The following is a 25,932-nucleotide window of genomic DNA, read 5'->3' as shown; positions in this document are numbered from 1 at the left end:
CTTATAAAGCAATACCAAAATGGCAATGTGGAACTAGGTTTACCAATAAGGAAAAAATAACCTTGATGTCTGTCAACTGAAAAATTAAGCCACATAAAATATATAGAATGTGATGATATCATATATATCATAATCAAAATTTATTCCAGAATGCTAGTGGTAATTGAACAAAGGTGGCAGGACTACAGGTGATTTTTAATTTTTCTTAATAGTGTTCTGGTTAAAAAAGTATTTTTTTAAAATAAATATATATTATTTGTATATTTGGAAAAAACTGAGCACTTTCTTTGGGAGGGATAGATCTGAAAGGTATCAGAGAAATAACTCCATTGGTATAATATTCAGATTTAGGCTGAAAATGAAATGTGATATTTTCACTCTGGTAATAACATCTCACTGTTTCAATGGACAGGGCTGGTATTTTATTTATTCATCAAAGTCTCCATTTTTGGTATGTCACTGGAAACTTTTAGATTAATATTTGATATTTGCTTTTCATAAAGAAAACTTTGACTTATACCAAAGTTTCCTAATTTTTTTTTTCCTACAGGGTGGAACTGGTGTAAAGACAAACATATACTAATGAAATAGAATTGGGAGCTCAGAAATACATAATCAATGATTTTTAAAAATTTTAAAATTTGTTTTAATTAGTTATACATGAAAGTAGAATGCACTTTGATACATCTTATATAATGGAGTATAATTTCTCATTCTTCTAGTTATACATGATGTAGAATCTCACCAGTCATATAGTTTTATATGTACACAGGGTAATAATGTCTGATTCATTCTACTATCCTTCCTATCCCCAAAACCCCTCCCCTCCCTTCAGTCCCCTCTACCTAATCTAAAGTAACTCTATTCTTTCCTAGCTGCCCATCCCATGGTGAATTAGCATCTGCATATCAGAGAAAACATTCAGCTTTTGCTTTTTGGGGATTGGCTTATTTTGCTTAGCATAATATTCTCCAGCTCCATTCATTTACTGGCAAATGCCACAATTTCATTCTTCTTTAAGGCTGAGTAATATTCCATCATAAATTCCCTTATAAATCTTCAAACTTTTGGTTAATTTTATTACTTTGAAAACAAGAGACTATACATTTTACATATCCTACCTGAGTACACATGTTAAATCATTTATTAGGAAGAAAATAACTGATGTGAAAGATCGAGGAATTGTTCCCCTTCCTCCCATTTGTGCAGAAGCAGAAAAAATAAGAAGAGGTATTTTGAGACCAGAGATTAGCAAGAATTCCTAATCTGACGGTCACAGCACCCAAGGACAACTTAAGTATTGGCTGAGACTCTGATTTCTCCATTTCCATATTTACTTGAATTATCAAAGAAAAACTATAAATATGGCTGAGTATTCATATTTGTGTGGATGTCTTTCATGGGAGAGTCAAAAGCAAAGTTGTGCTGTGAATGATCAGTTGGGGGTGTGTTCAGATCTTAGGTACCATTTTTAAAATCAAGAGTTAGAACCATTTATAAGTGTATACACATTTAGTAGCAAGTTCCCTCATTATCTAATAGAATACCAACAAAAAAATCCAGTAAAATAAATATAATAAATCAGAAGACCTGACAATGTCTGTGAAATGACTCATTCATTCATTCACTCATTTGTTCATTTAAATAATCAGTCAATCATTACTGGGTACCTCCCTGAGCCAGGCACAGATGACAGGGTGACAGAGAACAAAGACCAGAGAACTGTTCTTGTGATGCTTATGTTCTAGAGAGAGTTTTCTCAGACAAAAACCCAAATAATGCTAAACATATTTTTGTAAACCATGCATTCACCTTGTCCTATGTGGCTACTGCTTTTTGTTTATTTTAGTTTTTCCACTTGGTATGTTGTTCTGAGTTTTTCATTAAGGATTCTCCATTTCCTATACTTGTAGGTTGCTGTGCAAAAAAACACACATAAATTTCTAATTTACCTCCCTTTCCAACTCCCTTGCCCCACAAAAAAAAAACCAAAAAACAAAACAAAACAAAACAAAAAAACAGGTAAGAAAAGCAAAACTGGACCTTGGCAACTATGTAGGCAGGAAATGAAGGATTAACTCAAGAATCTTGACCAGGAAAATGGAATTAAATCCCTAATTTCCAAATCAAGCCACTGACATAGAAATCAATTTGTATATTTAAAGTGTGATAAATGTGAATTCTGTCTCTATAGAGGGGGATTCTGAAAATGTTGCCAAAATTTTGCAGATCAGAAGGTTTAGTAACCATGTTAACCAGGACTGATATCTGCAAGATACCTACCCCTGTACCTGGCACAAAGCCCACAATATTACTTTCTTCTTACATAAACTTGTCAGTCTTATATTTGTGTACTCTTAGAATCGAATCATCATTATCTACGCTATAATAAAAAAATTGTCCAATTGCTTTGAATGGCTTCAAACTCAAGGTTCTTTAAACTAAAGGCGTGTATCTAAAGCTATGTAATCACATACCTGGCTGCTCATTGTTTTAAATTAAATATCTAAGTACTCGAATGCTGTGTTTTTATTATCAGCAGCTATAAAGAAGAGTTAAGTTAACACACTCAGCCTCCAACACCGGTTAGATTGGTGCCTTGAAGGCAGGATTGGCTGACCTTCAGTGTCGTACCCCATCTCTTTTACCCACAACACAACCCAGAAAAGCTCTGCACATTGTATGTTATGTAGCTCAGCGTGCAGTCCACACTTAGCAAGTGCAAGGTCCTGGGTTTAATCCCTAGTACCACTCCCCTGCAAAAAAAAATCTGAAATTTTTGGTGTTTTCTGATTAATCCATAGAGAACAACTCCTAGCATCATTAATACATGATTAGACATGAAACTACCTTCTAGCTTACTTTGACATTATAAGAAATATCATAGCTCCAATAGAACTTTTGAAAACATTTAAAGAATTCAACTTTTGAAAATGAAAACTCCAGTGGATTAATCACAGAGCACTTGTTTATTTAACTTACAGCTCTGACTGGGTCAATGGGGAACCCATCACATTAGAATTTGCAACATCCACAGTTAAAAAATTAGTTCTTTTCATATGACTTCTTTTAAGATCATAATTTGTGCTGTAATTTTTTGTACCTTTTCTTACAAGACGGCTATTTTCATATTCCTTCACAGTGACTTGGAAACACATGCTGCTACCTTGAAGGTGTTTTACATGTTATATAAGCAAGTTAAATAAAGGGTTACATAAACACAGTCATTGTTTTTTTTAAAATCAAGTTTCCTTTAAAAAATTAAAATTACAACTTAATTTTTCAGGTCAGTTTTTAAAGGAACTTAGGACATACAGACAAGGAGGAAGTAAGTACTTACCCACCTCTTGTTCCCCCTGCTCAGAGGGAACTGATGCATATTTAGCTCAGTTCAGGAGTCTAGAACACACACTTTCCTGCAGCTCTGTAACTTGATGAAAGTATGATCCCCAGGTTAGTGTCCACTGATCTCAATAGCTTCTGGGCAGCAGGTGGAAACCTGCCAACATGATGGTAGTCCTGTTTCCTCAGTATCATAGATGTGGTAGACAATGAGACCCTTAATAATAGCTGAGCAGTTCAGTCTCAGAGAGGAACATGATCTGTTGAACAGGGTTTCTTGTCATTTACTTACTTCAATTTCATTTCAGAGGCATAAAGGAATTGTGAGAAATATTTTAGGCTGTGGCTACAAATTTCTATATAGACTCACTTTTCATATAAGTTTAGGACAGTAAGAAAATTGGATCACTGCTCTCTGAATGTTACTTCACTGATACTGTTCACCTATCTTATCCAAAATGCTTTTATGTTCACAAATTACACAAAATATTTCTAAAGAAAAGCATCTAAAATACTTTAGACGTTTCTAAAGTAATTTTTCAAGCTTTTGGTTATTAGGCTTGTCTTTCTTCTAGTTACACCTAATTTTAACACAACAATACTATTTCATTGATACTATTAACCATCATAGGATACTGGTGATGGTGATGACAGAAGTTAGTATTTATTCAGTACTTTATCCCTACCTCTATGCTTTACATGGACTGTTTCATTACATCTCCATAACAAGCTGTTGAACAGTGACTGCTGAGTATATTTCGTGGCTGATTGAACCATGAGGCCTAGGGAGCATCAAGATTTCAATCTAGAGTCCAAGTTTTTAAATATTGCCTTTTACCAAAGTCAATAGTAAGGTAAAATGACAAAAATTACAGCAATTTTATACAGTATAGGTCCTCAAAACTAACTGAACATATCACCAGGCATACCCCACCACAACCTTCTCTGGGTCAGGAAGGTAGAAATGAGTAAAATAAAAAGGAAAAGATTATAGAACTCTTTAAATATAATAAACCCTCAAGGTTAATTTTGTTTTGCTAACCTTGAGCTACCTCAAGGTTAATTTTCAGTTTCTAATGTTTAAGAACTAAGAGTAAATCATCTAGCTTTTACCTTGGGGATACAGTACACGATGTATAGAAAGGAACATTAAGATTCACAGTCATACAGACTAACACAAAATCTCATTCTATTTACTATGTGATTTAGACAAACTACAAACCTCTCTCAGCCTCAGTGTTCTCTATCTATAAAACGGGGATAAAAGATCTCCCTTGTAATTCATTGCAAGTCACCGAGTTGGCACTCAGTGTATGTACAGTATTGCCTAGAGGCTGGTACACAGCAGACACTCCATCATACCTATAGTTCACCTGTAAATACTACATGAATAAATGTCTAGGAACCTAACATATTCCTAGTGTCACAGAAAGATGACTACATGCTGTAGGGAGTCCTTTTGCAAGTGGCGAATCCACACACTACATGGCCATCTCTTCATCCAGTCAACCCAGTACCTGTGATCAGCACCACCTTGTGACCTGCACATCAGAATTTACTGAGAAAACTGTCAATGTCAGTGGAGATAGATGCCCCAGGCACACACAAATGGGAAAGCAATGGCAGCTGTGGCACCAGGATTCTGCCTTCGCCTGAACACCTGTTGGTGGAAGATGCACAGGAGACGCCTGCTGTTGCCTTAACAAATCCCTTAGAGAATTTTTTTTCTTTGTATAAAATATTAAAATCATTGAAGCTAAAAGGCCATGGCTGGAAAGGTAGTAATCCAACTACTTACTCTAAAACAATAATCTTGCTTTCACTGAAAGATAGCAGAAGTGCAATAACAATAAGCTTTCATATAAGCTCTGCTAAAATTAAAGTAGAAAATTATAGAAATATTAGCTAGAGAAAGTCTGCATAGCACATCTGGGAAAACCCGAAGGGATAAAACAAAGTAATCACAGTCTTGATTCTTCCTGCACAGAAATGGGAAGGTTATAACAAACTAACGTCTATAGCACCACCTTTATCTGGTCTCTTTTGGAAACCTTTCATTGTAAAACACACCATCTGAATTCATCAAGGGCTCCACTGATAGCTGTGAAATAATGCAGTGATCTTGAATATGAAGAGGTAGGAATAAATAGCTTTTTAATTCCCATGGTTGCCTTTAGGCTGAACCAGAACCAGAACTAACTGGTAAACTTAGTACTTACACTGTACTTAAAAACTTGACAGCAAACACAACCACTGGAAACCAGAGCAACTGGACTAAAAGCATATACTGGTCATTCTTCAATACAGAAATTACAAATAAATAGCAAATAATGTGGATGGATATTAGTCCATTTCAGGAGCAAAGGCTCTAGAACACATAGAGTTAATTTAAAAGCTGGAGAGCAGTCCCTGTGACTTGAAAAGAATACTAAAGATAATTGGTCATTTTCTACAAGGATTTCACAATTACCCAGAATACAAAAAGTTTTCAACATAATAATCATCCATGACATTTTGCTAACAATACAAGCAAGAAAAATCTACCTTTTAACATTTATATATGTATATTTGAGGCAGAATCAGACTATTTTGATCCCCCTTGCAAACTCAGAGCATGTATATCTATGGCATGTCTTATGTATTCAAAAATATTTGATGGATGACTGAATGAATAAATATTTGCCATAATATCTACAGTGTCTAAGTTCCTGCTCAGGCGTGATTCAATGACCATGAGATTAAAGAGGACAAAGGTGACCTGGTCGATTCCTCAGAAACTCAAAGAGGTTTTAGAAACTTGTTCAAGTTCTTATGTGGTGTATATTTCATATTCAGTTAACTTTTAACCTTATATTTATGCAGTTAGGTCTTTTTATTTTATTATTAAAATAGTGAACAATTTTATCATGTTTATTCTATTCCAAATATTGTTTTAAAGACACACCCACACAAATTACATCACAAATACAACCTTAAAAATCATATATACATATTCATTGCAGAAATTTTTTGGGGAAAAACAGCAAAAAATAAGAACTTAAAATCACCCTCGACAAAGTCATAAACTCAATATGTTGGTATATTTTCTTTCATCTTTTTTTAACACATATAAATTCTTGATTCTTAAAAATAAATTGTACTGGGGTGGGGAGATAGCTCAGTTGGTAGAGTGCTCGCCTCGCAAGCACAAAGCCCTGGGTTCAATCCTCAGCACTGTAGAAAAAAAAAAAATTAAAAAAAAAATAAATTGTACTATTTTTTCAATTTCATAACCTTTTTAAAAATTAACAATATATAATTTTCCCCACAGCATTTAATAGTCTTCAAAAACATTTCTAGCAGTTTTGTAATATTTCACTACATAGCTATGATAGAAATTTTAAATATCTCTGTTGAACATTAGACAGCCTTTAATTTTTTACTACCATAAGACTACTTTGAGAAACATTCCTGCACAGAAATATTTACATGTATCTTTAATTACTTTCCGGAATATGTTTTTTGTTCTATGTATGATATTACTTCATTAATGACCCTAGATATTATAAATCATCCTTCAAAAAAGCAAAATCAATTAACATGCTTAGCAATAGCACATGAAGTGCCTATTTCCCTGAAACCACACCAATGCTGGTTATAATAAATTTTACAAAATTGGCTCTTTATTTGGATTTGAGGTAAAGAAGTCTGGTACTTGACATATGAATTACCAAATACTGTAGGAGGTTTCCCTTTACCTTTGTGAGAATATTTTACAATCCAGGGGAGTTACAGTGGATTCTGGGCTGAGGGAAGTAAAATTTTCTATTTGTTTCAGTTGAAAAGCAAATAAAGTAGTTTTATAGACTTCTGGTCCTTTAGGATGATGTTTTTATAGTTCTAATGAAACACCTATAAATGTATTCTGTAAAAGCAATATTTCCAAACCCCAGTGAATAACGGTCTCCTGGGCACTTCTGTAATGAAGATTCTCAGGCCTCATCAACGCCCTACTGAATTAGAGACCCTCTGGGGCTCATTATCAGATTATACTTTGGCTCCATTCATTTGGTGTTGTGCCTGAGAATCTAATAGGCAATGTTAATCTTGGATCCAACAAACAGATTTGTTCCTGTAAAAATGTTTCCCCAAATCAGTCATCTCAGGGTACAAGGTGAAGAACTGATCTAGGCAGGCCCAGAGAGTTCTCTATCTGGAACACCAGGGAAAGCAATGAATACATTCTCACCCCAGAATGTTGCAATGAACATCAGAGTGCCAGGTGGCAAACTTCTTTCTGATAGACTCAATTTCAGCCCATTCGACATGGACTGAACACATACTGTAAACACCAAGCAACAGGGATCCTCAAATGATAGGGAAAAGCAAAGAAAGCTGTAGGGCTGCTCATTGCCTTTAGTGAAAAAGGCTTATAGAAGTTTTCGATAAACAAATTATCAACACTTCTCATTCTAAAAGTAAAACATGTAGTAAAAACACAGAAAATTCAGAAAAGCACAGATAACATAAAATACACCTATGATACTAGCACTCCATGAAAACTATGAACATTTTGGTCTATGTGCCATTTGGTTTATAGTCTCCCAGGTCAATGAGGTTATGAAAAATACTGTCATTGCTGGGGGAAAAATGAGGAGGCAAATGTAACTCAGAAGTGATTGACAAATGCTGACTTACAAAGTTCACTTACAAGTACACAGAAAGCCCTCCCCTGGACATCAAGCTTGACTAGGTTTTACAACTGATCAACCAATGGAGGGGCCAAGAATGGCTCCAAAAATAGAATTGCAGGAAACAAACCCTGTCTTCACTGCTCAATAGCTGTGGGCAAGATATTTCACCACTTTTGGCCAAGTTTAGTTCTCTAAAAAAGGTGCCAATAGTGCCAACTTTCCATAGTGAGTGTTAATGAAATATTAGACATTTCTGGTGTTGTACTGTTAGCTTGTTCATGAATGCTGCCTAACATTTAGACTTCTCAGAATACCCAATTTGCAAAATGCATCTAAATCACAAAAGCTGGTCACGGTGCAAAATTTTGCTATCAATTGTTATTTTCCTATTGACATTGGTCCCAAGTCCTAAAAAGTTAGTTCCATGGAATAGATGGAATCCCAAAAAGACTATACTGAAATCAGAAGCAACTCAAGAACTTAAAAATACTTAGACCAAAAGATTTATTTTGTAGTATCCCTCTACTGAAGACAATGCATATTTTTAGATCAGGTCAGTATTTTTACAACAACTGAGTTCAGGGTCAACCTGCAGTGTTTGCAGGTCCACTGGAATTCTAGATAGAATTAAGAATTCAAGTTATATTGCTCCTTCTTGATATGATTGGAGGTGATTTAAATCGGAGGTTAGGTATCCAATCAAAGATGCTTAAATTTTTTTTCCTCTAAAAATTATGTTTTTTTTTTTTAATTTGAGAGAACATAATATTTCATACAATTCAAAGATGGACATAGGTTTCAGATTCAGCAGACAGAGACCCTGTTTCAGAGAAGCAATTTGGTGATTTCACTTAACAAAGCTATTTGAAGATGATACTCCAGGGGCATCATCCCACTCAGTTCACAGACATGCTGAGAGATATATTTAAACTGTTTGTAATGAAAACTTCTCATGAAAACCTTGTTCCTAAAGTATAGATAGTAATGAGGAACATTTTTATTCTATGGTTTTCTAGGCACCTTTTCACTTATTCTGCAAGTTGCAAATACAGAAGATGTTGCTGTTATAAGACCAGGTCATCCTGTTACCAGTCACGTTACGCCAGCACACAGTCCCACTGAACCACTCCTGGGGATGGCCTTCACAAGTCCGCAGTGGGCATTAACCATTGGTTTTGAAATGAGCTGTTCTTGATCAGATATAGGAAAAATTTTGGATACCCATGTACTTGAAATCTATAATTGTTAAGAACTGAATAAAAACTGGCAAGAAGATTAACTACCAGCCTCTTATTTATAATTTTTTCCTTAAAATATATAGACTTTATTTTATGATCTCTGAGCTTCAGCAAACTCTGAATAATTATAATTTCTCTTTTGATTTATGCAACGAAATAGACTGACTTAAGGATTTAAAAGACCCAATCTGGTGGAGTTGTGATAATTCACACAGAGTAGGCACCATCACCTGGAAATGATGCATTCCAATCCCTGTATTCATAGAGCCACGCTGTTTGATTTTCTGATATGTCTCAATAATAATACAAATAAAAATAATAATTGATTCCAAATGTGATTCTTATTTTTTAAAATGCAGAATTTTGGGCCTGAACCCAGACTTCTGAAACCGTCTTTACATGGTGATCTCAGACATTATACTTTTAAAAAAATTCTCCAAATTATAGAAGTATAAAAATAATTAGGAAAACAAAACGCAGTCAGTGGATCACAAACATAATGACCCTCTTGTATACCATTACCATAAATTAAGTACCATGACTGACTAGGAAACAATAACTCCAATTTTAAAATAGGTTACCTCCCACTCTTACCAATATTCTGCACATCTGTGCAGAATGCTCTCAACTCTTTGCTTTTGTCTGATATCATTTCCTTCACACACCTCAGCCATTTATTCCACCCCACACACTCTCAGGAGAAGGGAGAAGGGTCTGAGCTGTCAGCTCTGTTCTGTGACATTGGGATAATCCTTCTGTTCCCCAAATCCAGTCCTGTGAGACTTAAAACTCCTTGCCATAACACTTTCCCTTCTTGCTGTCATCTCTCAATTGTATAATTATTCCTCCACAGCCATCCACACACCTGGAGCCTGGTTTACAATCTTCCCTTCATGCCAACTCTTCATTCACTTATTCAAATTTTTCTGGATCTTACCATATGCAAGCTCACCATATACACAGCATGAGTACAAGGGGCTCGGAATACATTATTAAATAAATAAAACCTTGCTTTCATGGAACGTATAATCCCAAGACAGGGAACAGAGGAAGTAGATATAGACATAAACAGAGAAAGAATTGTATAAACAAATATAGAGCATGCCAGTGGTGATTAGTGCTTTGAGAAAAATAAACTCAGCAAAGTAGACAGTGAGTGGTGAGGACATTTAGGGAGAGTAGGGCAGGCTACCCAGACAGTACATTTGAAAACTCGGTTAAGTGTGCGGGCAAGCCAGGGACGGCTGGAGGAAAACCTAGCTAGGATGAGGAGAATAAAAATGCAAAGGCCCTGAGGTGGGAACATGTTTGGCATTTCTAAAGAACATACTGGAGAGGACCAACTGAAGGGGAACATGGGAGAGATGGAATCAGAGAGTTATGCAGAATCAGGTTATAAATGACAACAGTCAACAGTTATTATTTGGGGAGAGCTGAGAAGTCACTGGAGGCTTTGTATAGAAAAGACGTTTGATCTGACTTAACATTTTGAAGGGAATATCCTGATTGCTCTGTAAAGAATGACCTGTATGTTGGGCAAGGGTAGAAGCAGGGAGACCAGGTAGAAAACTGCCGCAATAGTACGCGTGAAAAATGATGGTGTCTCAGAGCATGTGGCGGGGAAGGAGGTGGTGTGGAGCAGTGAGAATCCTGGTGCACTCTGAAGGTAAAACCTATAGAATTTGCTGATGGTTTGGAAGCAGACTGTGAAATACATAAATGATTCCTGGGCTCGAGAGCATACCAATCGAAAGGACAGAATTGTCATGTACTGAGAGGGAAAACTGGAAAGGAGTGGAGAGGAGAGGAAAACCAGGAGTTCAATTTTAGAAACATTTAGTGTGAGATGCCTTCTTATCACCCAAGTGGAGATTTCCCTGGGTAAGTTAAATATTACCATGATGGACCTACTGACGTCCGGGATCAGGGTTCATAAGTCCGGAGGCTTTATGGAGCCAAGCAATCAATAAAAATAAGCACTGAAATCAATAAGGATAGGCAAGGACTGTGGCTTATTGGAAAGTAAATGCCCCCTCTAAACTGGAAGCCATTACTGACTAATGTAGTCCAGTCTTGTATTGCCATTAAGGATCTGGGATCCAGGTCCTTAGGTCTTCCTTTTTTTTTTTTTTTTTTAATTGGTTCTTTTCAGTTATATATAACATTAGGATTCATTTTGATATAATTATAAAAGAATGAAATATAATTTTCTCTAATTCAGTCCCTAGTACTTCCCCTTGCCCTCCTCTTCCAACTCTCCATTTCTTTCCCTCTACTGTACTTATCTTTCTGCTATTTACTTTAGGTTTTAATAGCAAGAAAAATCTAGATTTTTAACAACCAAATCTTAAAGGGGAAAAAAAAGTTTCATAATCTACTAAGTTCTAGAAGAGTTAATTAAAGAAAAGTCTTACTTCAGCACTTACCATTGTCCTTAAAATTTTTTTAATGCACATTACAAAAAAGATTTTGTTTAGCATGTTTCAATCTACTTTACAGGAGCTCTTTTCATACCTCTGAAGGAATGTGCCTTGGTAACTACTTTGGGGGATGCTGGCTTATGGCTAAGTCGAGATTCTAATCAGCTCCTTCATTACTTCTTTGAAGGTTTCATGGCATATATATTTATTGTGGTTTATGAGTCATTTGATCACACGCACAAACACAGAGAGGCAATTGTGCTAGATGTCCTAACATCTAAGGTCGCATTTGAGTAAAACATAAATGGAACAATTACTGAAGTCTTATAACTTGTTAAATACTAAGTGGAGTCTTGACCCTATCACTGATGAAGAAATATTTATTGAAATCACAGGGGCACTGAGTCACTTCATGTCCCAATTCCTCTCCCTTTTTCCTCTGTTGTGCTAAGTAACTTAGTGGCAGGAAGAACAGCCAACCGCTACTATGCACAGATGTTCTTTGTTTTATTTATCCATGAGGAAGGAATAAGAGAGAGGACAAATAAATCTGGAATGAAAATTTTGCAATAAAAAGACAAGGCTAACATTGTGGCAGGTCTTTAAAAATATCCTCCAGGATATATTAAAATATTTGAGGTGCAGGGCTGGGAATACAACTCAGTGGTAGAGCACATGCCTAGCATATACAAAGCTCTGGGTTCATTCCCCAGCAACACACACACACACACACAAATTGAGGTGCGGAGCTTATCTCTGAAGAATAAGAGTACACAAACTGTTTAGAAGAGCTCGGTAAACAATTGAGATCAATACATAAAAAGATGTGTGAACAATACAAAAATGTCAAATACTGCTTAAAAGTTCTATGAACGCTCAGAAATGAGAAGGCAATGTGGGTTTGAGTGGCCAGTGAAACATCACATGAGCTGGTCCTTGATGCAGAGGGAGGAATCCAGTGGACTGAAGGGAATTTCATGAAGGAAGGATTAGGCAGAGGTAGAGATGGGGCAGGCTCAGGAACCACGAGCAACAAAATTGGGCAGGTTAGGGGAAAAATGGGATATAAGACTGGACCAGATCATAGTGGTCACTGGACACTTGGCTGTAATTGCATAGGCAACAGGGAATCTTTAAAGGATTTTGAACATGAACCTGCCGTATTCAGGAAATGTGAAATGGTGAGGTCATGAGGAGGATGGTGAGGCAAGAATGCGCTGCAGACCCTGGGAAGGTGTGATCGATACCTTACAGTTTAGGCTGAGGAGCTGACAGTGGGAACAGAGGAACGGTGATATTGCAGAGGAAGAAATGATCAACAGAAAAATATGGGAGAAGTAGAGGACAAAGACATGGCATTGATACTGAGTCCCTGAAAGAATGACTACACTGGTAGCAATGCTGACTCATACACATTGGTTTAAGTCACAATCAGATGGTGGCACATCTGAGTAGAAATGCACAATCATTTTATTACCAATTTGGGATTAGAATTTGGGAATAACAGAAAACATGCATTAAAATATCACTATGTCTAGAATCTTTACCTATGTGATTAATGTAGAAGACAAAGAGCTGAACTTTGCAATTTGGCACCATCTGCATAGATGTCGGTCAAATTAGAGAAGCGGATAGAATTCAATGAAAACTAATTTATGACACTTTCTTTGTGTCTCTTCCCCATGAAAACAGTGTACAAAATAAATGCACATAAAAACATTACATCATATTACGGTACATCACAGGATCACTAAAATTTCTAGGTAGTATAAGTTCTGGGCTTCAGGTAGTGATTGAGGTAGGGAAAGAAAAACAGAACTGTAATTATTCTTTCTTATTAGGGGAAATGGACAGATACAAAACAGGTGTCAGGAAGGAACCAAAAGAGAATATCTGAGAGAGTTTCCAATTGCTGAGACAAACAGGAAAGAAAGTAAATTCTCTCCTTAAAAAACAACAACCATTTGAACAATGTCTCTTGTCTAGAATTCATGATCATAAATTAGGGGCTACTTCCTTTCCCACCGCATCCTCACACTTCCCACTTGCGCACTGAGGAGTCACACATTCCACCTTCATGCTTCCTTTGGCAGACCAGGGTCTTGGTTCTCTGTCCTATTTTGTATGGCGACCCTGGAGCTCAGGTGCAACAGGCAGATCAACAACAGCAGCCATTAGTCATTTCCAGTTGCCAAGGTCTCCAGGGTGAGCTGCGTCAATTATTTTCTACCTGTAGCAGCCAGGAAGATCATACTGCTTAAAAAGACTCTCAATGTATATGGACCAGGGCAAGGGGAAAATGGGGAAGGCACATCAAGAAAGAACAGGGGAACAGGTGAAAGGTCAACTAGATTTACAAACTTAGATAGCATCTCAATACACAGTGGCTATTTAATATACAGGTATTTTCAGTTCACCGTGCTCTAACTTTCTTTGGCTCTACAAATGCAATGTAATAAATATTATAACTGTGTGTAATCACAGATTCAGTTAATAGTACAATTGCTTCTAAGTAATAATACAGGTGTCTTCTGAGTTTAGCAACAAAAGACACCACTGTCATAAATGCCCCAAGACTGTTGTAAAAATAGCTGCCTTAGGACCTATGAAAGCTATAAAAAAATCTCCAATGCTTACAGATTCCCCCGGAACTTCTTGCTAGATGTGGAACATGGAGTGCTGGGAGGTTTGAGACTGAGGGCTACCTGAATAGCACCCTCACCATCTAGAAGAATGGATTCACATCTGAACGGGCTGTCCAAGATCCACACACACAATATACTATTAGTAACTGATACACACACTTCTAGACAATATGCTTTGAACATATCAAATAGGGGTGGGGATGGAGATCTTGCAAGAATATTCACTAACTGAAAGTTGTGCAGATGGAAAGTTTTCATAAAATGTTAACTGTGAATTTCTAGTTACCCAACTAAAATACTCTCACAAGATAGTAAGGGAAAATAGTTATTCTTGGATCTGTGCCAGCTGAAACACCACTGTTGTGACCATGAATAGCATTCATATGATCAAACCCCATGCAACCCTGGCAGCACAAAAGTCATGAAAAGAGTAAAGAAATGACTATGTAAACAAAAATAACTTAAAGAATGGGTTCAAATGGAACTATAGATGTTTTCTACCATAATCAAGCAATGACAATTTATTTTCCTTAAAAAATTGTTGCATTCTCACTGACTGATATTATAATTTCATTTGTAATCAAATTCCTGAATCTACCAAATTCCACAGAACACTAAATAGAGGTTAGAACTTGGTGGACAATGAGAGTTTTAGAGAAAGAAGTCCTCTGTGGATTCCTAGAGCCTTTTCCACCTCCAAGAATGAAGAAAGAGAGCAAGTAGCTGGATCTCCCTGCAGGTATAGACAACAAGGAAACTGGAGGGCTTCCCCTAGTGACCCTATACCCTTTCTGTGGTCTGCGCTAAAAAAGGGTCTTAAATGGCAAAAAGAAGAGTAGGAGCTTCATGACATCATCAGACGTATTCATAGAAAATAATGAGATTTCCTGTGCAATGAAAGACTTCACAACAAAATTTGGAATTAATTAGCAATTCCATCCAATCCTAAGGGTACTGTACTTGCATAAAACAACAAAATGCGCTTTCTATTCTTCTCTTACCTGCCTACTGTCCCTCTGGGAGGATATTGAAGAGGAGGCACTTCTATGGGTTGGAGTGGAAGTTTTATGAGCAGGCGACACACCCTTCTCGTCTGAACTCATCGCTGCAGTTAGAGTCTAGTTACTTGAGATCATCCCAATCTTCCTTCAAATTCACAAAAAAGCAGGTGATTTTTCAGCTTCATTCCATTTCATAAAGCAGGGTTGACTAGGAAACAGCAGGCAAATACTGAGGATGTCCAAACCACCTACAAGCAAAACAAAGTTTCATTAAGTAATTTTTTAAAAATAAATTTAAATCACTATAATTAGGAAAAATAATTTGTACTAGTGAGAGGAAGAACTTTGACATAATAGGAAGTGGGATTTTAAGGTGGTGGATAAAAGTGTTCATTGTAACAAAGGCAACAAGGAAAATGGGAAGAACTTATTATGCTAAAGTCACATTCTTCTCTTCCATTCTATTTAAGGCAGATTATAATTTTTACATTCTAGACTCTACTGCAAAAGTACACCAGCTTCTTCCCCAGTAATTTTAATTCCCCCTACCCAATAGATTACAATAGCTCAGTCCACGTTTGTGGTTTGTTTACTTTGGCCATACCATGTATGTCACCTTAAATCCAACACAAAACAGTAGGTTATAAAAGGTTGATACACATTATGTGCCCACTGTGATCCAGCATTTGTGAAGGATAAATACATGTGTCTTTGGGAGACATTCAATATTCAAAATGCAGCATGTTCGGTTCTCAGGATGGCACTATGAGGAGGTGATAGAATCTGCAGAGGGTGGGGCCTCATGACAGGTCCTTAGGTCATTGCAGACATACCCTTCTTCTTTCTGTTTTGCTTCCTGGCCATGAGGTAAGTAGTCTGTTTTGCCATATGCTCCCAGTCACTGCATTTGGCACCACCACCAGAGGACTAAAAACAATAGGTCTGATGGATCGTGGATTGAAACCTAACACTGTGAACCAAAATAAATCTTTTGTCTTTATAGATTGTTTCTTGTGTATTTTGTTTCAATGATGGGAAACTGACTAACACAACACATATTCACAGATATTTGTATTTCAAAACTACAGCATGGTTACCTGTGACTCTCGAACACATTGCTCACAAGTATCTATGGATTGAAATCAGAGCTGAGACCCAAAGGATGAGGAGCTAAGTAAGTACCAGCATGGCAAATCAAGGAATGAGTGGTAGCCAGTATGGTTACAGCACAGAGAGATGGTGATATGATGGTTAACGACAGGCAAAGGTCAGTCTTACAGGGCCCTGGAGGCCATGCTGGCTGCTATGATCTGAGGGTGTCCTTAAAATTCCTGTGTTGGAAACTTAATCCCCAAGGCAACAGTACTGGGAGGTGATACCTAAAGGGAGTATTTAGGCCATTAGAACTCTGCTGTCATGAATGGATTTAATGGCACCATAAAAAGGGCTTGTGGGTGTGGGTCCTCTCTTTTCTGCTTTTCTATTATGAGGATACAGTGTTCATGGTGCCATTTTGGAAGCAGAGAGACTGGGTCCTAACCTTCCAGTGCCTTAATCTTGGACTTTTCAGCCTCTGGGACAGCAAGAAGGAAATCTGTGTTCTTTGTAAGTTACCCAGTCTTGGTTATTCTGTTATTGCAGTACCAATGGACAAAGACATCCACATTTTGATACATATCATAAGCATAAGAAGCATAAGGGGTATGGCACAACCAGATTTGTGTTAGTAAAATGTTACTTTGGCAGTGATGGGAGAATGAAATTGGGGAAGTAAAGAAGATGAAGGAGGCCCAATTTCAAACCAAGAGATGATGGATTACAGTAACTGAAGGAAACCCAACACCAAGTCCTTCACACGTGGACTAATATGGCAGAGGGGGAAGGAGGGTCAAATGACTGTCATGTTGCTGGTATTCTAAGTCAAAAGAAATCTAGGATTGACAGGAAGGCCAAGAATATGCTTTCAGGCATGCTGAGTTTGAGATATCACTAAGGATTCAAATGGAGATGAACAAGTGGAAATGTAGGTCTGTAGTTCAGAGAAATATAGGCTAGAGACATAAGTGTTTAATAGATTATATTCATGATACAAATTTATCTAGTGATGTTTGAGTAAAACACATACATTCTTCATGTTTAGGTAAATCAAATGGCATACAGGTCTGTAATTTCAGATTTTTAAAATGTGAAACATTAAGTTAACGAATTGTTATCTTGAATGTGTTAATCTGAATTTTAATGATTACCTGGTTCTAGAGAATGTTAAAAGAATAATTCCAATATTCAAAAGGGAATTTTTATAACCTGGAAAAACTGAGCATTCTAATGACTAAAACTTGTAATTTTTTCTTCAGCTCTTAAATTCATGGTCAACACAGGAAAAATAAAAGCCACTTACCCTCCAAATTGGAGACTTGCTCTTCAAACAAAATTAGCCTTTGAAAAAGTAGAAATGTAAGGAGCTACAGAGTTCTTTTGTTGGCTAGTGAAGAAACATCATATGAGCAAAAGGCAGAAATAGGCCAACGCTTGATAGATGATCATCTAATCTCTTTGTTTTATGAAGGCAGTCTAATAAATGTGAATAAAGTTTCTGGAGCCAAGATCTGGTGCCAAGAAACAGAAAGCAAGACACAACCAGATCCTTGGTTTGAAGTACTTGGCTTTCTGGTCCAAGACAGTTTATAAGTAGATGTTGACACTTGAGCCAAAACTCCAGCGGTTTTGTGATGTGTTCAAGTGACCCCAAGGGATGAGGCTGAAACAACCCAACTCATTAAATTGCTATTCACTTGCAAGTAAATTCAATCCAAGCAACATTTCCTCTGCTGAACTATTTTTTTTAACTGCATACAACTGTACTTGCCTCATTAATACTAATGCTAACACCATGATTTTTGTTTTAATTTAATGTGACATTTTCAGGGTAACTTGTTTATGATGATAGGGCAACATTTTGGTCTAATTACAATTATGAATATGTTGAATAATATCAAAATGAAAGAAGAAGACATGAGTAAATAAATTTAACTCATTCTAAGATTTGGTTTTGAGGTTACTATTTTTTCTATTCATTTTTGGTCTTTTTGTTTTTAAAACAAAAAGTGTTTTAAGAACCTAATATAAATTTGAATGATCTTTAAAGATCATTCCATCCAATTATCAATCAAGTGTTTGATCACCCACTCTATTTCAAAATGCATTACAAAAGTAAGCCTAAATTCTGTTAGAAGTTTTCACCCACTCATTCCTTATTCCTAGAGTGAAGGAATTTTGTAACATTAAAAAATACTTATTTCATCTCTACCGAAGTACATTTTTACAAAGTGTCTAAACAATCTTCTAAATCCAAGACCATACACTTCAAAGTTAACATCAACGTAATTACTAATCTCATAAAAGTATTGTGACTGAAAATAACAGCAACAGGAGAGTTGAACACCTTATTTTTCTGTCTCATTCTTCTTTAATGTCAGTGGGAACACAACAAGTCTTCCATGTGCTGTAACATTTGTTTTCACATTGAGTGATGTAAAATTCAGATTTATGATCCAGGAATCTAATTAGAGCAAAAAGTGGTAGGGAAAACTTCTAGAACTTGTTGTTCATAGGTATCACAACTTGTATGTGTCCAAAAAAAAAAAAAAATTGAACTGTGAACTTCTTAGCCTACGCTGTTGTGATATGATCACAAAGAAGTCCAAAATTTCAGGGGCTTAAAAAAAAGGCTTATTTTCTGCCAATTTACATGTCCTTTAGACCAGGTGAAAACCTATTCAGAGTCCTAATCAAAGTCCTCTTCATCCCAGGCTTATGGAGCAAGGGACAAGAGCCACGGCAGAACCATGGGACAGTTTTTAAAGCTTTTACTTGTAGGTGGAACATGTCACCTCCACCTACATTTCTTGGCCAAAGCAAGTCCATGGTCCAGCTGAGGTCAATGAGGCATGAAACTAGCCCTCTCAGTGGGAGATGCTGTGGATATTTGGGCATAACAGCATATTATAATATATAAACCACAGGAAAAGATGAAAAATTCAGATGAAACTATTTGAATTGACTCTAGTTTCATCACCCACAGATGACCTTTATTATCATTTTAGTTCTATTTAAAAAAGGAGGAGAATAACAGATACAAATCTGAAATATGATTTTTCAATCAATAACATATCACTGTTGGCTTTTCTTATATCAAAGAAATATCAACACTCTTAACCACAACAGATTAGGCCATTAAAAAATATAGCACAATACATTTAGCCATTCTCTGGAACATTTAAGTTGTATTCAGTATATTTTGAAACAATGAGATTTACACAGAAGAGTTCATGACAGCTATATATTCACTTTTTTTCTTCTGATCATTATAACAATGGCCCTTCTTTGCTTTATTTGGTATCATTTGCTGTCTTTTTGTTTGCAAGTGATTGATGACACTTTATCCTTTTGTGTTTAGGCTCTGTATCATTTTGTATTATGTGTCTATCTAAGTAATGATCAGGTTGAGTTTTGGAAATATTTCTAATTTGAGAGAAGTTTTTCTAATTTTCACTTAGAGTAATAAGTAACAGTTCGCCTTCCTCCTGCCATAATACTCTGTACTATTTTTTTTTTTTTTTGGGGTTCTTCTTTGTTTGCTTTAATGCTTGATGACTTTTCATTTATAATCTACCTGGGCAGCATACTGACTTTTCTTATGGTGTTACTGGCTATAATATTTGCCAATAATTTGAAAGATATAATCTTCCTTTTAAGGTTCTATTTGTTTCCCTTTAAATTTCTGTAAATCATGCTATAACCTACATACAGTCTGTAAGTGGTAGAGAGTCGAGAGTACACTGGTATTTTTGGAAATCCCAGTCCTATCTCTATTTTGGTGACTTAACAGGGGTCTTTGAAAATTACACTTGGATTCTAGAGCAATGGAGAGGAGCTGCTACCACTTTCTCTCATGGCCACCTGGAATCTGAAAGTATAAGGACAATACTATAAGAAAAGTAGAGCCTGGAAGACTGTAAATTTTTTTCTTTAAAAAAGGCAGGTTCCTTTGTTTCAAGGAACGCTCAGGTTTGCCATAGTCAAAACTTGGCTAGGTTTTCCTCAGTTTGAGATAGAGCCTTCATAAAGTTAAGGTCTAGCTGTCTAGAGCTTTTTTTAAATTATTTTTTTAGTGTAGATGGACACAATACCTTTACTGTATTTATTATTATGTGGTGCTGAGGATCAAACCCAATGCCTCATGCATGCTAGGCAAGTGCTCTGAGCCACAACCACAGTCCCTGTCTACGGTTTTGACATTAGAGGCTATGTTAGTATTTGGGTTTTTGATAGTTTATCTTTTGTCAGTTTTCAAATGACTCTTTATAAAGAATTTGAAGGAACCACATTAGAAGATCTTAGATTCAAGCTTCCTGAGGCAGGATATTCCTATCAACTGATGGTATCACTGCAAGTATCACCCTTATACTGCAGAGTGAAATAAATTTGTTCTCCATCAAGATCACAAGAGCAATGAATACTTATAATGTTATCATATATTAACTATAAATAGGGTTAGAGAATCTTTTTCATATCTATGATCATTAAACCACAGGTGAGAAAAAATTAAAATTAAAAGGATTAATTTTAAGAAGATAAGCCAGAGAGTTCTAGAAAGATGGCAAATTATACTACTGTCTCCCAAACTGGTGGGGAGAGAGGCAAGAGGCACAGGGAAAAAAACCTGCCACTGGCCAAGAGCTTTCTGAGGCCACTGATGCATAGCAAGTACATAGCCTAGTTTTTCTCTCTACTATTTTCTTCAGTCTGGGCTTCATAAGAACATCATGGAGTTGTCCTAATGTATCCCTAAAATACAAAGTCTTCACTCCCAAAGCTGACCTCTGATATGGTCAGTCATTTCTAAAACTATGGAGGAAAAAATTACACAAAGACTCAAGTTCCCTGATTATTGCTGACCTACACCTTACTCCCTCCCTCCTTTCCATAGGCCCTTACTAATTGAGTGAGTAAGTAAAACTACTTACTCCCAGTTCTCCAGAGTGAATTAAAAGAGGAGGATTTGAATGCTAACCAAGTATAGCTGGGACAAATAATCTTTTGGCAAAGAGCAGATTTCACACAAAGAAATCTGCTCCCCGCAACACATACACGTTAAACATCTATGAAAAGTATTCCCCCAAAGGAGAGAAAATTCTTAGATACAAAAGATAGAAGGCTTATTTGGAGTGAAAGAGGGAGATAGCTTTAGATCACAGTGCTTTACAAACCCCCTTCCCCCGAAAATGGAGTCTTTGATTAGGAGATAAGACAGGTTTAGATGCAATGGGAACTGGCCTAGATAAGAAACTAAGGAAACAAATGACACCAGAATTTAAATTCACTAACTAAAAATATACTAATGAAGCACAGGATGATTCTGCAGAAAAACAAGTTGGTGATAAGAAAGACAAACCTGAGGAAATCATCTTGCAGATAGAAAAAAGGGCAAGAAAATAGGGTGAACAAGACAGATAAGAATGACCCAAACAATAACTAAAGAATTAAAAAAATAATATCTCAACATATTCCTGAACACAAGAACTCAATCTGGAAATTAAAAGGATCATTTGTTCATAGACAAATTTAGTGAAACACAACTCAAAATAAGCAAGACTCTAGCTGGGGCTATAACTCATTGGTAAAGTACTTGCCTAGCAAGGACAAGGCCCTGGGATCCATCCCCATTTCTGCAAAACATAAAATAAAATAATAAAATTTTTAAAATGTGTTAAAAACTCTCTGCTTTCTGTTTGCCATGACCCGAGCTTCTGTCTTCCACTATCCCCTTCTGCCATGAAGGCACACCTCAGGCTCAGAGCTATGGATTTGGCCAATCTTAGACTGAACCTCTGAAACCAAGAGCTGAAACAAACTTTTTCTGCTGTACTAGACCAATGAAGAAAAAAAAGGAACCATAATTACACAAACGAGATTATAAAAAGTATAATACCGTGGAATAGAAGATGCCACACTATGAGATCATTGTTGCAATCTATAACTAATAACTAAGACTAAATAATAAGTCAAAGGCAAAATATTCTACAACTACACTGACAGACTTAAAAAGTATATCATCCTTTTAATATCCATTCCGCAATTTTTTAAAACCCCTAGAAAATACAAGAACATGTGTGTTTAGGTTTGTGGCATTTCTGTATAAACACATAAACAAACATAAGTCATACACACATAAGTTCAGCCTCAACTCGAGTGTGAAACATTAGTAAAACCATTTCTATCAAGATCCACAGTAGAGTGATTCTGTTTATTGCCCTTTTAACAGTGTCCTAAAAGTGCCAGTCGATGAGTAATAAAATGTCCATCTGAAATACCCAAGAGAATCAAGTGAAAATCAGCACACAAAAATAGCTTTTAGTAAAGCTACTTGTTACAAAGCTGACAGACAAAAATAGTTTATGTATATGTCTTAATGTCGCAGCTGAATATTGAGAATAAAAGAAAATGCAGACCCAAATCACCCAATCCTGTCAAGAAAGGAATATTTTTAGGGTGGAAGGCTTAATTCATAAAGACATAGAATTCCTAGAAGTAACATCATTAATTTATATTGGACCTAACAGGATCTACATGAAGAATTCCTCTTGAGCACGCAACTATCACCAGCAACTGTTACCACCATTGCTCTCCCTTCTGTTTTCAGTCCGAGTATTTGTTCAATTAATTGTTTCAATAACACTATCAGGTGATAATTTCATATCCCCCTTTTTTATGAATGGGGAATGGAAGCCCAGAAGGCAGTCTCCTCACTGATTAGTCACAGATCCAGGCAGGAAAACAAGCTGCCTGGCTGCAGTCTGTGAACCAGCCACTCTGTACGCAGGAACAGGTGTATGCACTGCTGCCCAGCACTTGGCAACACAGCCCAAATGTGTGCTCACAAGCAAAGCGGTGAATGGGCCACGGTACCCCTAGACCACGTTCTGCGAGCAGCCTTCGACTCCAACGGGTGGGAAATGACATGGAAGCAGGGAAAAGAAGGGAGCCTGCAAATGTAAGTTTCATATTTGAATTCAATTTTAAATTAAATATTTTAAATTAAAATTTTAAATTAAATGTTATGAAACATATTGATACAATTTAATAGACTACTACCAAAATCATAATGGAATTTTTGAGAACGGGATGATACTAAAGTTTACCTGGAAGAGTAAACGGGATCATAACAAGGAAAATGGTGAAAAGTGAGAGAAAGCCTATTCTGTTTCGTCATATATTCAAGCTTCTTACAACATGCATTAGTTTATTGTACTACCTGAAAAACAAATGGAGATCCAAGGAACAGAAGAGAAATTCTTAGAAACTAGTCTACATGATTAAAAAAAAGGACTTAAAAATAACAGTATGAATATTTTGGGGCACACACACAAAAATGAGCTATCAAGCTATGAGAAAAAATTGCATCCTTTACCTCATATTTCAGATCAAACTACATCCCAACAGATGAACTTTTGAAATAAAAGCCATAAAAGCATTGAGAATTTTTAGGTAACTATTTAATCATCCTGAAGCATGAGATAATTTACTAATCATGGTATAAAACCCAGTATTCATGAAGAAAAAAATCTGGAAAAAAATTTAAGCTCTAACAGAGGCTTAGTAGTTTCAATATATAATAAGTTCTTGTGAATGAGTAAGATAAAAAAATGCTAACAGAAAAGTGGATAGAGAACGTGCCCTGGCAATTCACAAAGGGGACATAAATGGCCAAAACATTACTGATGGTAGTTTAAGTTGGCTTTACCTTTCTGGGAGAGTTAATCTGGGCAAGTCTACTTCTCAGAATTTTTCTAAGGAAGTAAACAGGTATGTAAATACACATATAAATTAAAGTAGGAGAAGATGAAAACAATCCAAGAGTACTACAATTAGTGAAATTATGGCACGGTGTCACCAGTTGAGGTGGTTAATATAAGGTAATTTCCTTCCATTTTTTAAATATCTATTCCTTTTGTACATTTGGTATATATTGATTTTATAATCAGACACAATGATGTCATTTCCATTTTGAAAAGAATTTCTTTTGCAATACAGCATACAATTCAGCTTATAAAAGTTGCTCTGTGGTTAGTTATACAAATTTATATGTGTGATAAAAATCAGAACAAAATACCTCACAGCCAATGGCTATATGTTTTTTTTATTTGTTCTTTTTAGATATACATGACAGTAGAGTGTATCTTAACATACAATACATATATGGAGAATAACTTATTCTAATTAAGATCCCATTAGTGTGGGTGTACATGATGTGGAGTTTCACTGGTCATGTATCATATATGAACATAGAAGTATCATCTCATTTTACTCTCTCCTATTCCCACCCCAGTTCCCTTCCTTTCATTCCCCTTTCTCTAATCCAATGAATTTCTATTCTTTGGCACCCCTCCACCCTTATTGTGTATTAGTATCCACATATCAGAGAGAACATTTGGCCTTTGGTTTTTTGGGTTTGGCTTATTTGATTTAGCATGACAGTCTTCAGTTCTATCCATTTACAGGCAAATGCCAAAATTTCGTCCTTCTTTATGGCTGAATAATATTCCATTGTGTATATATGCCACATTTTCTTTATCCATTCATCCGTTGAAGGGCACCTCAGTTGGTTCCATAGCTTAGCTATTGTGAATTGAGCTGCTATAAACATTGATGTGACTGTGTCACTGTAGTATGCTCATTTTAAGTCATTTGGGTATATACTGAGGAGTGGGATGACTGGGTCAAATTCCAGTTCCATTCCAAGTTTTCTGAGGAATCTCCATATTGCTTTGCAGAGTGGCTGCACCAATTTGCGGTGTATGTGTACCTTTATTCCCACATCCTCACCAACATTTATTGTTACTTATATTCTTGATAATTGCCATTCTGACTGAAGTGAGATGGAATCTGAGTGTGGTTTTAAATTTGCATTTCTTTAATTGCTAGAGATGTTGAACAATTTTTCATTTATTTGTTAACCATTTGTATTTCTCCTGTGAAGTGCTTGTTCAGTTCCTTAGTCCATTTACTGATTGGGTTATTTGGTTTTTTGGTGTTAAGTTTTTGGAGTTCTTTGTATATGCTGGAGATTAATACTCTATCTGAGGTACATGTGGTAAAGATTTTCTCCCATTCTGTAGGCTCTCTGTTTTTGTTCTTGACTGTTTCCTTTGCTGTGAAGAAGTTTTTAGTTTAAAAGTAATCCATTTGTTGAATCTTTTTAAAATTTTTGTTGTTGTTGTTGTAGATAGACATAATACCTTTATTTTGTTCATTTGTTTCTGTCTGGTGCTGAGGTTTGAACCCAGTGCCTCATACCTGCTAGGCAAGTGCTCTACCACTGAGCTACAACTCTAGCCCCCATTTGTTGATTCTTGATTTTACTTCTTATGCTTTAGGAGTCTTGTTGAAGAAGTTGGTTACTAAGCTGAGACATGGTGGAGAATTGGGCCTACATTTTCTTCCAGTATGTACATGGTCTCTGGTCTAATGCCTAGGTCCTAGACCCACTTTGAGTTGAGTTTCAGGCAGGATGAGAGATAGGGGTTTAATTTCATTTTGCTACATATGGATTT

At 36.3% G+C, this 25,932-nt stretch overlaps 1 protein-coding gene across 10 annotated transcripts in view; it reads right to left on the bottom strand.

The window, feature by feature from the left end:
- The window catches only part of Osbpl6 (oxysterol binding protein like 6), a 198,244-nt gene that overhangs the window by 64,643 nt on the left and 107,669 nt on the right, over positions 1-25,932 (bottom strand). For all 10 annotated transcript variants that reach the window (XM_047545029.1, XM_047545030.1, XM_047545035.1 and 7 more), the window contains exon 3: positions 15,320-15,567. In XM_047545029.1, coding sequence (XP_047400985.1) covers positions 15,320-15,421 — 102 coding nt within the window. In that variant the 5' untranslated portion in view covers positions 15,422-15,567. The remainder of the gene's footprint in view (positions 1-15,319; positions 15,568-25,932) is intronic.

This window comes from Sciurus carolinensis, chromosome 3 (genome assembly GCF_902686445.1).
Source record: "Sciurus carolinensis chromosome 3, mSciCar1.2, whole genome shotgun sequence".
Lineage (NCBI taxonomy): Eukaryota > Metazoa > Chordata > Mammalia > Rodentia > Sciuridae > Sciurus > Sciurus carolinensis.
Note: the sequence above shows the minus strand (reverse complement) of the source record. Positions and strands in the feature narration are given on the sequence as shown.